The sequence below is a fragment of the Ruditapes philippinarum genome, unplaced genomic scaffold (genome assembly GCF_026571515.1).
Source record: "Ruditapes philippinarum isolate M1 unplaced genomic scaffold, ASM2657151v2 ctg6272_1_1_1_1, whole genome shotgun sequence".
NCBI classification, from domain to species: domain Eukaryota; kingdom Metazoa; phylum Mollusca; class Bivalvia; order Venerida; family Veneridae; genus Ruditapes; species Ruditapes philippinarum.
The window spans coordinates 24793-42081 of record NW_026857250.1 but is presented as its reverse complement, the minus strand read 5'-3'; the positions used below and the strand labels follow the sequence as shown (position 1 = coordinate 42081).

Sequence of the window (17289 nt, the reverse complement as noted above, 5' to 3'; positions counted from 1 at the left end):
CTACCAAGTTTGTTCAAATAAAAGCCCTTGGGTCAAAATTGGCCCCGCCCCAGGGGGTCATTGATTTTCCCTTTATGCATATAGTAAAAACTTAAAAAATCTTCTTTTAAAGAACCCAAAGAGCTAGAGCTAAGATATTTAGCATGAAACATGTTCTAATGGGTGTCTACAAAGTTTGTTCAAATAAAAGTCCTGGGTCAAAATTGGCCCGCCCAGGGGTCATTGATTTCCTTATATGTGTATGCAAAAAACTTAAAAAATCTTCTTTGAAAAAAACGAAATAGCTAGAGTTTAGATATTAAGAATGAAACAGCTTCTAGTAAGTGTCTACAAAGTTTGTTCAAATAAAAGCCCTGGGGTTAAAACTGCCCAAGCCCCAGAGGTGTCATTGTTTTTAACTATATGTGTATAGTAAAAACTTAAAAAATCTTCTTTTAAAAAACCCAATGAGCTAGAGATTAGAATTTTAAGCAGGAAACATCTTTTTGTTGGTGTCTACCAAGTTTGTCCAAATAAAAGCCCTTGGGTTTAAATTGGGCCCTGCCAAGGGGGGGGGGAGGTCATTGTTTTTCATTATATGTGTGTAGTAAAAACTTAACATCATGAAACATCTTCTAATGGGTGTCTTCCAAGTTTGCTCAAATAAAAGCCCTGAGGTTTAAACTGGCCCCGCTCCGGGGGCCTATATACAGGTGAGCGACCTCAGGGCCATCCTGGCCCTCTTGTTAAGTCATTTGGCACTAGCTTTGATAAGTTTCAGGAAATGGACTGGAGAGTTACTGTATGTGTAGAAATATTCGCGGGCTTCAAATTTTCGTGGTCTTCGCGAATTCAAAATAGCGCGAATATTTGTATAGACCCCCAAAGTGGACCTTTCCGCGAAAATTTGCTTCCCGAATTTAAATACACATACAGTACTCTGGGGATCTTAGCTATGGAACTTCATTTTTTGTTTTTTTGTTTTTTTTAGATAAAACTTCCTGTTTTCCTTTGGACGCCTTTAACCAGTTCTCCTGTAAAACTGGTCTGCAATACTGTTCTTGAGGAAAACTGCTCTTCTTTAAAACTGTTCTACTCTATAACAACTCTTCTGGAAAACTGCTCTTTAAAACTGCTCATCTTTATAACTGCTCTTCTGGAATACTGCTCTTCTATAAAACTGCTATTCTGTAAAACTTGTAACACTTCTTTAAAACTGCTCTTCTGTATGCTAGCTGAAATAGATTTTTTTATTATTCTGTAAGAATCAAAGTCCCTTGCTGGATTAGAACCTACAGTTGTAAGAAGCAGGTGTTTTTAAGTCAGCCATTTTAACAATGGACACCCAGTCTGTTCTGAAGCAGTGGTTTTGGGGTTACAAATAAACCATAAATGTCATTTACATTTCAGTTCGTTAGTAACATCCTGTATTTATATGTGCCAACATAGCAGGAATATTTACACATTACCCAACTGAGGTTGCTCAGAGGAAGGCATTTCTTGAGACAAGACGCTGTATTGAGGCACGTTTAACAACTCAAAGAGAAAATCAGGAACAGGTGGGTAACTCTTTTTCTAATATAGGATGTCACAAGAATTGTACATGTGGGTACTGCTATCCAAAAGCTAAGCCTCTACACAAACAGAATGTTTAAGTTAAATATCTGCTGTCATTTTGATAATGTTTAAATTGACTCATTAGTACTGTTGATTGTCAACTGTTTAAAATGACAAATTTAGTTTATTTAGTTAAAGCTTTGTCTCCTTGAATCACAATTAAGTTAGTATATAATTATTCAGTAATGCTTTTTGGTATTATATTACTATAAAAATGACCCCTTGTGGCTCAGAGGGGTTGCCTTTTATGGTTGAGGCATAAGAATTGCAGCCATCATTTATCCCTGTGTGATCATAAAAGGTGACTATATGGGTTTGAATAAATGGAGTCTATGCTCTCTTAGCTCCAGCAGGTGGGGTGGTTTTGACCCCTGGTGTTGCTGTTAAGTTTGCAACATCCAAGGTTAAAGATGACAGTATTATGACAATTTTAAATTCTCAGTGTGAATTATAATCATATATTATTATACTCAACAAAAATGTATTAATTAAAACACATTTCTAGATATGAAAGTTTCACATCTTAACTATAATATGCTATGATTGTCACTGGTAACTATTTCAGGAGAGATTATTGTTGTCTGTGTTACCGAGGCATATCGCCATGGAGATGAAAGCAGACATAGCAGGCAAACCTAAAGACACCATGTTTCACAAGATCTATATACAGAGACATGAGAATGTTAGGTAAACATTTAAATATTTATATACATTTTTTAGGAGAAAGTTGAGGTATCCCAGACAAAAGACACTCTTGGTCAAAAACACTTTAATCCAAAAATGGCAAAACGGACAAAACCCTTTTGATCAAAAGCACTTCTGTCCAAAAAAGGCAAAGCTGAGATAAAACCCTCTTGGTCAAAAGCACTTCTATACAAAAATGGCAAAGCTGAGACAAAACCCTCTTGGTCAAAAGCACTTCTATCCCAAAAATGGCAAAATTGAGACAAAACCCTCTTGGCAAAAAGCACTTCTATCCAAAAAAGGCAAAGCTGAGACAAAACCCTCTTGGTCAAAAGCACTTCTATCCCAAAAATGGCAAAACTGAGACAAAACCCTCTTGGTCAAAAGCACTTCTATCCCAAAAATGGCAAAGCTGAGACAAAACCCTCTTGGTCAAAAGCACTTCTATCCCAAAAATGGCAAAGCTGAGACAAAACCCTCTTGGTCAAAAGCACTTCTATCCCAAAAATGGCAAAACTGAGACAAAACCCTCTTGGTCAAAAGCACTTCTATCCCAAAAATGGCAAAACTGAGACAAAACCCTCTTGGTCGAAAGCACTTCTATCCAAAAATGGCAAAACTGAGATGGCAAAAAGCACTTCTATCCCAAAAATGGCAAAACTGAGACAAAACACTATTGGACAAAAACACTTTAATCCAAATATGGCAAAACTGAGACAAAACCCTCTTGGTCAAAAGGATTTCTTTCCAAACATGACAACACTGCATTTCATGAGACAAAACCCTCTTGGCAAAAAGCACTTCTATTCAAAAATTTCAAAGCTGAGACTAAACCCTCTTGGTCAAAAGCACTTCTATCCCAAAAATGGCAAAACTGAGACAAAACCCTCTTGGTCGAAAGCACTTCTATCCAAAAATGGCAAAACTGAGACAAACCCCTCTTGGCAAAAAGCACTTCTATTCAAAAATGGCAAAGCTGAGACAAAACCCTCTTGGTCAAAAGCACTTCTATCCCAAAAATGCTAAATCCTAAAGAATGGCAAAACTGAGATAAAACCTTCTTGGTCAAAAGCATTTCTCTCCAAACCTGGCAAAACTGAGACAAAGCTCTGTTGATCAAAAGCACTTCTATCCCAAAAATAGTAAAACTGACACAAAACCCTCTTAATCGAAAGCACTTTTATCCCAAAAAATGGCAAAACTGAGATAAAACCTTCTTGGTCAAAAGCACTTCTATCCCCAAAATGGCAAAACTGAGACAAAACCCTCTTGATCAAAAGCACTTCTATCCCCAAAATGGCAAAACTGAGATAAAACTGTCTTGGTCAAAAGCACTTCTATCCCAAAAATGCCAAAACCTAAAATGGCAAAACTGTTCAATTTTAATGCTCTCTTTCATATTAGTTTTCTATTATTCTTTTGTAATGCTAAATGTACAATAAAAGTAAAATTTATTGGTATTTGTAAAAAATAAAAAGTATTTTTCATTGTAACAAGTGCCCACTATGTTTTGATAATAAAATGATTACAGTCATGGTGATAAAACAAGAATCTAACGAGGCAGTCATTATTGCATCATAGTAGTGAAAGATAAAAGCCTTGCATTATATGATAGCATTGGAGTATAGAAAGTTCATAAAAGTGTATGAGTAAACATTTGCTGTTAAAATCAACCTGAATGGTATTAATTTATAGGCTCATTTATGCTCCAGAAATGGTTTTCATTTAAATTTCTTGACAGATATTGATTTTTTTGTGTCCTGTTAAAGTTTCAGAAAAGTTAATCATTGACCAAATTAATCTTTAACCATCTTTTGCTTCTGTTGCTTTTTTGGCAGTAAGTACAGTTGTAGTGACTTAGTATTTAATTTATGGAAGTCAAAATACTATTTTGTTTTAGGAATAATTTTACATTTACCACTAAAATATGTACAATGAACTTGTAGCACTTTAAATGGAACTTCAGTTTATATTATCCCATATCATGGTGACAAACTCTTATTGAATAAATGGATTTGTCCATCTTTTTATTTTGACAAAACCATTGATCAGTTTTTTTTTTGGAAAAATTACAGTTATGACTGAATAATGAACCCCTGTCAACATGATCTTGGCCTGTCAACATGATCTTGGCCTGTCAACATGATCTTGGCCTGTCAACAGGATCTTGGCCTGTCAACATGATCTTGATTATGATCAGGTCAGTTATTTTTGACAGCAGTTATTCTGTTCCAAATGTTCCCTGGTTCTTTAACAGAAGTTATTCTGTTACAAATGTTCCCTGGTTCTTTGACAGCATTTATTCTGTTCCAAATGTTCCCTGGTTCATTGTCAGCAGTTATTCTACTCAAAATGTTCCCTGATTCTTTAACAGTAGTTATTCTGTTCCAAATGTTCCCTGGTTATTTGTCAGCAGTTATTCTGTAACAAATGTTTCCTGGTTCTTAGACAGCTTTTAGTCTGTTCCAAATATTCCCTGGTTCTTTCACAACATTTATTCTACTCCAAATATTCCCTAGTTCTTTGTCAGCAGTTATTCTGTTCCAAATGTTTCCTGGTTCTTTGACAGCAGTTATTCTGTTCCAAATGTTCCCTGGTTCTTTGGAAGCAGTGATTCTGTTCCAAATGTTCCCTGGTTCTTTTACAGCATTTATTCTACTCCAAATGTTCCTTAGTTCTTTGTCAGCAGTTATTCTGTTCCAAATGTTTCCTTGTTCTTTGACAGCAGGTACTCTGTTCCAAATGTTCCCTGGTTCTTTGACAGCATTTAGTCTGTTCTAAATATTCCCTGGGTCTTTTACAGCATTTATTCTACTCCAAATATTCCCTAGTTCTTTGTCAGCAGTTATTCTGTTCCAAATGTTTCCTGGTTCTTTGACAGCAGTTACTCTGTTCCAAATGTTTCCTGGTTCTTTGACAGCAGGTACTCTGTTCCAAATGTTTCCTGGTTCTTTGACAGCAGTTAATCTGTTCCAAATGTTCCCTGATTCTTTAACAGCAGTTATTCTGTGACAAATGTTTCCTGGTTCTTAGACAGCATTTATTCTGTTCCAAATGTTTCCTGGTTCTTTTACAGCATTTATTCTACTCCAAATGTTCCCTAGTTCTTTGTCAGCAGTTATTCTGTTCCAAATGTTCCCTGGTTCTTTGACAGCAGTGATTTTGTGCCAAATTTTCCCTGGTTCTTTTACAGCAGTTACTCTTTCCAAATTTTCCCTGGTTTTTGGGAAGCAGTGATTCTGTTGCAAATGTTCCCTGGTTCTTTTACAGCATTTATTCTACTCCAAATGTTCCCTAGTTCTTTGTCAGCAGTTATTCTGTTCCAAATGTTTCCTGGTTCTTTGACAGCAGTTATTCTACTCCAAATGTTTCCTAGTTCTTTGTCAGCAGTTATTCTGTTCCAAATGTTTCCGGGTTCTTTGACAGCAATATGTCTGTTCCAAATATTCCCTGGTTCTTTTACAGCATTTATTCTACTCCAAATATTCCCCCATTCCCTTTTTTCAGCAGTTTTCCCCTTTTCCCAAAAAATTTTTCCCCCTTTTTTAAGACCGCAATTTATTTCGTTTCCAAAAATTCCCTGGTTCTTTTAAAAAGGGAAATTTTTTCTACTCCAAAAATTTTTCCCCAGTTTTTTTTGTCAACAGTTATTTTTCCAAAAGTTTCCCCGGTTCTTTGACAGCCAAATGATTTTTGCCAAATTTTTTCCGCGGGTTTTTTTACGCCAAATTACTCCTTTTTCCAAAATTTTTTCCCCTTGGTTTTTGGGAACAGTGATTTTGTTTTCAAAAGTTTTTCCCCCCGGTTTTTTTTAAAAAGGCATTTATTTTTAAATCCAAATTTCCCTAGTTCTTTTCAAGGGAAATTAATTTTTTGTTCCCAAAAGGGTTTTCCCGGTTTTTGAAAAGGCCCGTTTTTTTCTACTTTTCCCAAAATTTTTCCCAAATTCTTTTTTCAGCAAAATTTTGTTTTTCCAAAAAGTTTCCGGGTTTTTTGACAGCAAAAATGTTGTTCCAAAAAATTCCCCCGGTTTCTTTTACAGCCCTTTTTTTTCCCCACTCCCCAAAAAATTCCCATTTTTTTGCAAACAGTTTTTCTGTTCCAAAAAGTTTTTCCCGGTTCTTAGAAAAGCAAATGATTTTGTTCCAAAAAATTTTCCCCTTTTTTTGACAAACAAATTATTTTGTTTTTCCCAAAAGTTCCTAGGTCCCCTTTTTAAAAGCAGTTAAATCTGTTTCCAAAAAGTCCCCCGGTTTTTTTGAAAAGATGTTTTTTTTTGTTTAAAAATTAGGGTTTCCCCCTTTGTTTTTTTAAAAAGGGAGTGTTCTGTTCCATTAAATGTTTCCTGGTTCTTTGACATGCTCGGTGTTTATCACATTTGCCTGAAGGTGGGTTACGGACAATCCAATTGTACAAGACCTCTAATGGATATGTTAATTCAGGGTGGGTGATTACATGACATTTGGTCACAGCCTAAATGCCCATTCCCATGAATTAAAGGTAATTTCTAATTTTTAGTAAGAACTTTTAATATTTGAATAATAAACATATTCCATATTCAAAGCAAATATTTGCTGATTCCAATGGTACATATTCTTCTAATGTAACTCTTGACCTTTTCCCAGTATGCTTGCAGATATTTGTGAAACTATGTTATCACCACATATTTTCATCAAAATATTTCCACATAGAAAAACTTGTAAGTTGATTGTAAATGATAAGGCATTTCTTGTGAGCCAATAACTTTTATAATAAAGGATTTAAGTGCTATATTTATAAAGACACACAGGGTTGCTATTGGTGACACTTTGATAATTGATACTGTTTATTGTATTGATCTAGGGTGACCTAATCCAGGCAATAATTGCAAATCTGATGTTCATTAAACTCTTAGAGTGCTGTAGTTTAGTACAATAATTACAAGTTATAGTGTGAAGCTCCACTTAAAGACCCTTTAATGGTTGTTGCTCTGTTTTATTAAAGGCCCTTTAAGCCCAAAAAATGCTATTATTTTCAATTACAGAAAAGCTCTATATTTTTTTTGGTGTTATGGTACAGTTTCTTAAAAGGTATAGTCCCTAAACAGCTGAACTGTTATATTTTGCAGGTAGTATAGTCATTAATTGACCTTTTGATCATGATGATAAATATTGGTATGGCATAGTCTGAAAACACACCTGACAAAGTTAAATCAACTCATTATTAATAAGAGCTATATCCAATTTTAAGTCTCTTTTTAAGTGAAATTACTGGTTTCTGAAGGATTTCAATGATTCTGTTTGTATTTGGCATGCAAATATGTTATAATTATCAAAACAAAAGTTTATTATGTTCGATTTTCCATTGCAATCAACTCTTTACTGGAAGATTGAGAATAATGTCCTTAAATTTTTATAAAATTTTCTGTGGAATTATTGTTCTCAGTAGAGTAACTTTAAATGGATTTCACTGAACATGTTTATATTTTGCATGCAAGTATGTAATAATATCAAAACACATTGAAGTTTTATTGTCTCTGCAATCAACTAATTGCAACCTTGATTTTACTAGTTTCTTTCAATCAAAATGAAATGAATTCATAATGTTAAGTTATACTTCTGTCTGTAATTAACATGTTAACCTAGAAAAAAGACTGTACAGTCTAAACTTCACTTAAAGCGAACAAGGTTATAGTGAACTTCCTGTTATAACGAACAATTTTAATTTTGGCCCGAATTTTGCCCTTCTTTATTTAATATAAAAATATACGGTTATCATAAGCGAACACGGTTATAAGGAATTATCGCTTATAAGAAACTCATTTCTTAGTCCCAATTAGAAGTACAGAAAATTACACTTTTATAACGAACTCCGAAATATCGGCTATCCATAGATAGATCCTGCATTTTCAACTGTCGTTTTCATCGGCACGGATTAAAACTCAAACGAATGTACCGTTTATTGTTGTATGTTTTTCAATACATCTATAAAAATGAATTTGTATAGCTCGAGTAAAATAATTCTGATCATTTTTAAACGGTTTTCAACATAATCACGCATGCTTGCGAGCATAATCCATTGAAAAGTCTACAATTTAAAGTTCGCTTGATTGAAATGAAAAGAAACCTATATCTTCCATCAGTAAAAGTCACCTTTAAAATATAACAGAAGATATTCAATATAAAAGGAAGAAAAAATCGAAAATCTTGTTTATTCCTAATCATGGAAAGAAAATTAAAAGCCTGAGTTTAGAAACAAAATATGATATTTTATGAGAAATTGAGAAAGGGAATAAAACTAAAACTGAAATAGCAAAGGATTTTCAAATTCCAAAAAGTAAGCTCTCGGGTATTTAGTCTTAAAAAAAAAGAAAACAAGAGCTGTCCGTAAGACAGCGCGCTCGACTTTTTTATTGCTTGCCAATAAAAAAAGTTTTTGCAGTAAAAGGCAATACAAGAATCTCTGTATTTTTAAAGTGAACAATGGCTATGAGCATTAAGATATTTAGTGAAGAATTATTTTACTGAATTGTGTGATACCCTTGAACACTGCAGCAAAGTTTGAAATGTTTAAGTCAAAAGAGGGCTGGTAAGAAAGAAAAAAAAACTAGTTGTTTGATACCCTTGAATATTACAGCAATGTTTATATGACATAATTTATGGTAAAGTGAACAAGTGGATAGGAATGAATTTTTTTAGATTTTTTAAGTTTTTTAGTGCTTGCCTATAATACAAAACATTGACAGTTAAGGGCCATAATTCAAATAAAATCTTTGACAGAATTACCTTCTCCTGGACATGTTTGGGAATCATGATTGTAAACAAGTATTCCAACTTTCAAATTAATATCTCAAACAGTTCAGTCAAAAAGTGGACTGGTACTAAAAACTTAACCAAGATTCTAAGTCGATAAAAGGCCTTAATTTTTAAAACAAATCCTTGACAGAGTTACCTTCTCTTGCGTACAGATGTGGGTAATGATGTGAAATAGCATTAAAAGTTTCAAAGCAATATCTCAAAGGGTTAAGGCAATAAGTGGATTTTACCCATATTCAATGTATTTTCTAAGTCAAAAAGGGGCATAATTCTGTCAAAAACCTTGACAGAGTTATGTCCTCTTGTCTGTTGATGAAGGTCGTGATGGTAAACAAGTATGGTCAGTTTCAAAGCAATACCTCCAATGGTTTTGAAATAAAGTGAGGTGGTACAAAAAACTTAACCAAGCTCAATACACTTTCTAAGTCAAAAAAGGGCCATAATTCTGTCAAAAACCTTGACAGAGTTATGTACTCTTGTCTGTAGATGGAGGTTATGATGGTGAACAAGTATGGTAAGTTTCAAAGCCATACTTGTAATACTTCTGAAATAAAGTGGGGTGGTACGAAAAACTTAACCAAGGTGTGACGCCAACGCCGACGCCGACGCCGGGGCGAGTAGGATAGCTCCCCTTTTCATAGAAAAGTCGAGCTAAAAATTAAAATAAAATTAATCAAATGCACTTCAAAATGGAGAATGATGGTAAACAATCAGTTCGTTATATGTAAATCTGTTCTTTATAAAAACTTCTGATACAAGGAACTAATTCGCTAAATGCTTACAAGGAACTCCGGATATATTTAGGAACAGATTTTGAATGTCCCAATGAGTTCGTTAATATAAGCAGAGTTTACTGTATGTTTGTTTTATATTTGATGGAAAAGTCATTATCTGAGCCATTTACAATAATATATAGGGACGTCTGTGGCCGAGTGGTTATGGTTGTAATGACTTAAAACCTGACTTACCCCTTACTGATATGATTTTGAATCCCGACAGTTACTTTAGATTCCTTCATACACCTAATAGTATTGCCTTCATGAATATTTCTTCCAAAATGATGAACAGATGAAAGATGTTCTCAAATATTCATGAACTGTTCATGAGAATTCATGAATTATTGATGAACATGTTTTTGCAGGGGTCATTGACCTATACTGTGTTGGTGCAATGTAAAGCACAACAACAACAACAACAATAATAAAAGATTGCTATTTATTAAGGCACATTTTTGTCCATGATACCCTCTTGTAAATGGACCTTTCCAGTGTTTACAGCTTTATGTAAATTAGCTAACTTGTTATCTGCTACACTGAGATTATACATAGTCATTTGCACAAAAGAACACATGGTTATGTTTGTGATACTGTTTGTGAGCAGTTGACCTAGCAATGAATAGAAAAGGTGTGGCTTAATAATTTGCGAAAAAATGGAAAGGTCCATTTGCCATCAGCCACATTACTCCGCCTCATCGGAGCTCTTGTTGACATTATTCGAAGTCGGTCATCCGAACTTATGCCGATAAGTTGTTAATGGTATAAAAGTGTCAATTTTAAATCACAATGTCTTCATTATTATAGGTGGAGAAAATAAACAATATCGGCAGGTTGTTGTCATAATGGACAATATTTGTAACTTATTGATCATCAGTGTCTAGGAAAAAACTAGCATTAAATCTTTTCACTGGCGAAATGTCACAAATATTTGGTTTCGTGCAAACATTCTAAGATTTATTTTCTGAATGAATGTATTTTATCCGGTTCTTCTTTCACAGTCTTCGAAAAGTAGTTACTAAATAGTGAGAGTTCTTTACATGTTTTTGCATTTACCAATTTCTCCATCATCGCTTGTCTGACAAAGAAGTGTCAGTTTTATGGGTAGACTTAAGTACAGATTCTCATTTGTAAGTTAATGACGGCACATTTTCTCAAAGATGAGGTCACATATTGTGTTAAGGTGACAGATATTTAAGAAATTGTGTAACATGTATTGCTCTTTATGACAATATTGTAACGAAAAACCTAACAGGTTTTTGTGAGATTATACTTTTCTGTACGAAATCTGCTGTGGTCATAGTATTATTTTTACAATAGGTTTACCTCTTAGATTTGGTTTGCTATTTCTAATCATGGTCATGCAACTACATAGTTAGGTTAAGAATTTTGGTTCAGTCTATTATGTTTTGTTTAGGGGGTGAGTTGTCATACACAATTTATATGCATTTATTTTTTTCCAATGATTGTTATTATCTTAAATGCTTCTGGGATTGTTGTTTTATCAATTCATTTGTAAATAAGATTGTTATATGTCTATTAACGGAATGATTTTAATGAACACGAAATTAGTTCACACCTTTATGTGTATTGATAACGTGATGGTTTAAGCCAATTAAAACACATCAATATTATTACAATCAGGCAGAGAAAAAGTTTGCAAAGAGTAAATCGATAATCTTTATGTAGCAAACAAACTTTGAATTGCAAGTATTTTTGCATATCTTTTCGGTAGGATAAACTGTCCGAGGAAGGCCAGGCATTTTCGTATCGTAAAATGGCTGCCATTTACAGTATCAAGTGATTATCCCAAGCACGGTACCTTGACTTAGCGCGGGAATTATAAATATAGCTAACCTCGGCGCGTCGCATAAGATGGAAAATACCTTTTTTCATATTTTATTGTAATAAATATTTACAAACTGTGTCTTTAGGGTTTTTTTATCAATATATATAACCAATAATGATGTTAATGTGAATAAATAATCATATCTCAAATCTGTGACTATAAATGACTTACAATGAAATTCTACCTTTAGTGTATTAAAAAGGTTTTTAATTTTCTGTAATTTTATTCTGTGATTATGCTTCAAGGCAGTCAATAATTGACCGTGAATTTTTTTTTCATATTTTGATTTCTTGAAATCATTTTTCTCATCTGAAGGCATGCAACTTTAATATGATGATACATTAATTACATTCCATGAAAATGTTTAAAGATATAAAATATCTCATGACATGTTTGTTCATTTTACATTACACATATAATGCAGCAAGCATAAAAGGTTTTCACAAAAAGTAGTATGCAATCGTACCTATATTACATACGAATGTATGTAATATTTTTCTTGTTGTAGTTTATCATAGATATTTGAATAATACCCTGACTTTGTCATTTCTTAAACTTATTCTAGATGTTTTAACTCTGTTGTCTTTTTGCCTGAAATCTATTGCGCCATAATTTTTTTTGCCATTTTAGTCTTCTTATCCAAATCTTGTTAGATTATGCTAAATTTATCCACAGAATTATTGACAAGCAGTCGTTTGCCTGCTTTTTATAATGCCCCTCACTCTTTTGGATGCAGTCAGGGGGGAGGGGGAATATAGATTTGCCCTTGTGCATCAGTCATGTTGTCAACACCTATCCTGTTGTCCTGCAGTTTGTCTGCAGACTTACATGTATAACATAATGATATTTGAGGGCATTTAACCTAATACACATTTCTAGATGCCTTTGTCAGGGTATCCTCTAGCCATGAAATCCTGAGGGTCATTTTGACCAGAATGGACTAAGTTTAACTAACTCAACAAGGCCAAATCCCCATGATTTTAACAAATTTTGACCTTCCAGTTAAAATCCTTAGGGTCAAATTAAGCCTTTTGGAAATTTGAAGGGTTGAAATTTGAAGGGTTAAAGAGTCATTTCAAACGGACACCCTATTTGTGTTAATTTAATGTAGCATTTCGGTTGACAAAATTACTATGGAACTCGTACTGAGTTATTTTTGGGAAATTGCACTTTGAAGCAGCTGTATCTCTGAGTTACTGTGCATACATAAACAGCCCTTAGTTCTTTGACATGCCTTGTATAAACCATTGTTGTATGGCAACATTATTTTCTACATGTTCTCTTCTGAAAGACAATTAGTATCATAACTTCAGGGTTTTCATTTTTGTGTCGCCTCTACGGAGTAGTGGCGACATATAGGGATCACTTCTCCGTGGTCTGTCTGTCTGTCTGTCTGTCTGTCTGTCCGTCCGTCACAAAACTTGTCCGGACTACTTCTCATAAACTACTGGTGCAATTTCATCCAAACTTTACAGGAATGATCAGTACCAAGTCTAGTTGTGCATATTGTCAGCATTTTCCGGTTCAATGATTTTTGTCAGAGTTATGGCCCTTTAATAATTTTTAATTTTAAAGTTTGTCCGGACTACTTCTCTTATACCACTAATGCAATTTCAATGAAACTTTACAGGATTGATCTGTAGCTCAAGTCCTTGCGCATATTGCACGGGTTTTCCGGTTGAATGATTTTTGGCCGAGTTATGGCCCTTTGATAAAAAGGTTTCTTTTTCTGTGTGTTGCCAGATACACAAAAGCTTGTCCGGACTACTCCTCATAAACTACTGGTGCAATTTCATCCAAACTTTACAGGAATGATCAGTACCAAGTCTAGTTGTGCATATTGTCAGCATTTTCCGGTTCAATGATTTGTGTTTGAGTTATGGCCCTTTAATAATTTTTATTTTTAAAGTTTGTCCTGACTACTTCTCTTATACCACTAATGCAATTTCAATGAAACTTTACAGGATTGATCTGTAGCTCAAGTCCTTGCGCATATTGCACGGGTTTTCCGGTTGAATGATTTTTGGCTGAGTTATGGCCCTTTGATAAAAAGGTGTTTTTTTTCTGTGTGTTGCCAGATACGCAAAAGCTTGTCCGGACTACTCCTCATAAACTACTGGTGCAATTTTATCCAAACTTTACAGGAATGATCAGTACCAAGTCTAGTTGTGCACTGTCCGTCTGTCTGTCCGTCTGTCTGTCCGTCTGTCACAAAATTTGTCCCAACATGAAATTGGCCATCATGAGGCGACACACGTGATTACTGATCGCTCTTGTTTACCTGAGGCAACAATTGTGCCAACGAAAACAACCAATTTGGCTAAGGGTTAAGGGGGATATTTTAATCTTCAGACTGAAAATACAACCAATATCCACAGCATTTTAGCCAATGATATGGATCGACAATCTGATTATATAAATGAGAACCCTGTTACTGTTTGACACCTATCAGACTAAAGGCCTATTGTCAGACTATGGAAGAACTCAACAATATTACACACTAGCCCAACAAATTGTGCGCTTTATAGGGCTAAATTATATTATACAGATGATGGTTGCCCTTCGTAAAGAAAGACATCTATGATATATCAAATTATAAAACAATGGTCGGTCTTGCAGTAGAAATATTGAGACTAGTTTAGGTGCATCATAATTAAAACATTACTATAAAAGAACATAAGGTGTTGGGTAATATGAATAAAAAAATGTTTCCATCCCAATATTGATTGCTTCTTAGATTTATTATTGCTTTATTTAATGTACTGTCACATTTTTTTACCATGTCTGCTACAGACTTTAAATGTATCATATCCACACTGTGGCTGTCATGGCAATTCATATTTAACATTCTTAAATTCTGGTATGGCTTTCACACAACAATTAATTAAGGCCTGTCATTTTTGCATATCCCCCCAACCAGCATTGTCTCATGTCTAGCTTTTTTTTGTATCCGTGGCATTCTGAACTGTGATATCAGTGGCTGCTGAATATATAGTGTAAACATGGCATTTAGTAATAGAAAATGACAGAAAATTATCCATTTTTACATAGATATCAATTGGCTGGTGATATCAAGCATAGGAGTTAAATACCCAGGCTATTTTAGAACAGTTTTCATAGAGTTGTTGCCTAAATTGTCCAAATTTAAAGGAATTTTTTTTACAGAGTGCTTCTTACATAAGTTGGTATCATAGACAGTTTCAAAGCCACAGAGTAATTGTGCTTCATAAATTCCTGACTTAAAATGAGGGAGCATGACTTTGATGGGGTTGGTCTTTCCTTCTGTACTTCATGTTATCCATGTTTCAGTCAGGTATATAACTGCAGAAGGAATAAGACATTGTTTGTTACTTGCATTATTTAGGAAAAGACAGTGCCAATGGCTAGTAGAATGAATTATATTGATTTTAAGGTCATAAGGTCAATGGTCAAGGTCACAGTGGTACTGTGGAAGTCCTTGTCCAATCAATCATTAGAGAAGGTGTAAGTTTTAAAAGTTTGTTAAACTTGATGGCACTTTGTCTATGGTCAGTATATGATCCCTAGAAAATCACAGTTCAAAAATGGAAATATTTTTGTCTGATCAATGATCCTTAGTTTGTTAAACTTTGTTAAGGGTCAGCGGCCATGGACTATAGGTCACCAAGGTTATTTAAGTCAAAGGTTAATGTCACAGTGAGTGACAAGTATGTGTGTAAAACCCATATCTGATGAAGTTAATAAGAAACGGATATGCAATTTAAATGCTTACCATGTGAAGAAAGCAGTGTTTTAGGAGTAACAATGTGTCATAAAGTAGCACTTTATAAAACGTGTTGTTTTTTTTCTTTGTACAAATAAAAAGCAAATAAAATATAAAAAGAAAATGTTATCTACTAATTTTTCAACTCCGGAGATATAATGTATTGAGACACTTTAAGCTATCTAAAGTTTGTCACGATTTATTGGCTTGTCTGTTTGGTTTTATAAAGAATTTTGTACCCTCGGCTTTAACAGTACATATTACAGAACATCAGGATATTTGCCCAATAAGGATCAATAAATAGCAGGAAATTTTATTTCAGCTAATCAGTTTTTACAATATGGTAGCACTTGAAAGTCATCAAGTAACTGATAGTGGCTGGCCAACTGATATCGGAGACACTCTATAGATTATAGATGCCAGTCATATGTCATCAACTGTCAGCTATTCATTATTGTATTGACATATAAATACAAGTATCAGGGGAGGCAATCTTGTTAAAAATTCAGAATGCTTCAATCATGGGGTTGGTAAGAGTTCAGGTTCTTTTTCGTGGGTGTTTTTTTTGTGTGTTTTTTTTGGGGGGGTGGCGGGGCTGAAACTTTACATTACTTGATCTGATAAGTACTGGTTGGTTTTAGAGTGTGTCTTTTAGCGTCTAAGCTTCCTCAACAATCTTACTAAAATGAATTCAGTATTAAAATATGTAGTACTTGATAATGTTGATGAATAGACAAATTTTTTTCAGTGGGACAGAGTGTAAACATTTAAGACGATTCAAACTAATAAGTATAATCTTCATACCCAGTATGAATGAAAATCAGAAGCCCTGAAAAAACAGTCCAATTGCCCTATAATATGTATGCCAACAGAGTAGCCTCCCCTCTGTAGAGTAATAACCTCTTTACAAGAATAGTAACAATACTATTCAAAATGAAACCTATAGACCCATTAAGCCTGAAAAATGCTCTAAATTTTATTTTTAAAAAACTTTCTTTTTTATTGTGACAGTTAAAATAGGTCATATAGATGATTTATCTTTTGCTCCTTTTCTCTTTGGCAATTGCTATTCATGTAATTATAATTATAAAAATTTAGTATTGTGTATGTCAAAATACTACTTTGTCGACATTGTGCTGCCTTTATGACACATTACTACATGTTAATTGCTGTATTTGTCTGCTGTTGATCATCTTAAAAGCTATAAATTCATTTCCTAAACAATTATTTAACACATATTTGACCTTTCTAAAGAATTTGAAAAAAATATTCATTTCTAAGGCATAATGTGCCTTTAAAGTAAATGTAGATGTGTCTTTAAAAATAAATTTTAACACTCAAGAGGAAAACCTCTGTGTCTCAGCAACAACCGCTTATCTTTGTCTTTCTAAGGTTGTTTCTGTAGAGGTTGTACTGTGAGATATTATTGGTAAATGATTCTTTTTACACCTAGTAGTATTGCCATTTCAGATACATCATAAGTATTGCTTTTGCAAAATTAATACATGTTATATAATAGTCATTGCATATAATTACCTTTGTTGTTTCAGGTATTCATTTGCTGTTATCAATTATATCTTATACATAATATTCTTTGTTTATCATTTCAGTATTGCATTTGCTGATATGTGTGGGTTTACCCAGTTATCTTCACAGTGCACGGCTCAAGAATTGGTACAGCTGCTCAATGAAATATTTGCCAGATTTGACTGCCTGGCTGCAGATAATCATTGTCTGAGGTATTGCATACAACTTTAAATTATTGCTGCAGTTACAATGTATGATAATTTTTTCAAGTATTGCATACAAGTTAAAACTATTGCTACAGTTATGATAAATTTACGGTAACCA

General features: G+C 33.9%; 1 protein-coding gene across 1 annotated transcript in view; it reads left to right on the top strand.

The window, feature by feature from the left end:
* LOC132749184 (adenylate cyclase type 5-like) overlaps positions 1 to 17289 on the top strand; it is a gene marked incomplete at its 3' end in the record, with an annotated part of 53424 nt that overhangs the window by 11349 nt on the left and 24786 nt on the right. Inside the window, 4 exon segments of the mRNA XM_060738897.1 lie at positions 1390 to 1405; positions 1408 to 1538; positions 2162 to 2283; positions 17049 to 17177. Coding sequence (XP_060594880.1) covers positions 1390 to 1405; positions 1408 to 1538; positions 2162 to 2283; positions 17049 to 17177 — 398 coding nt within the window.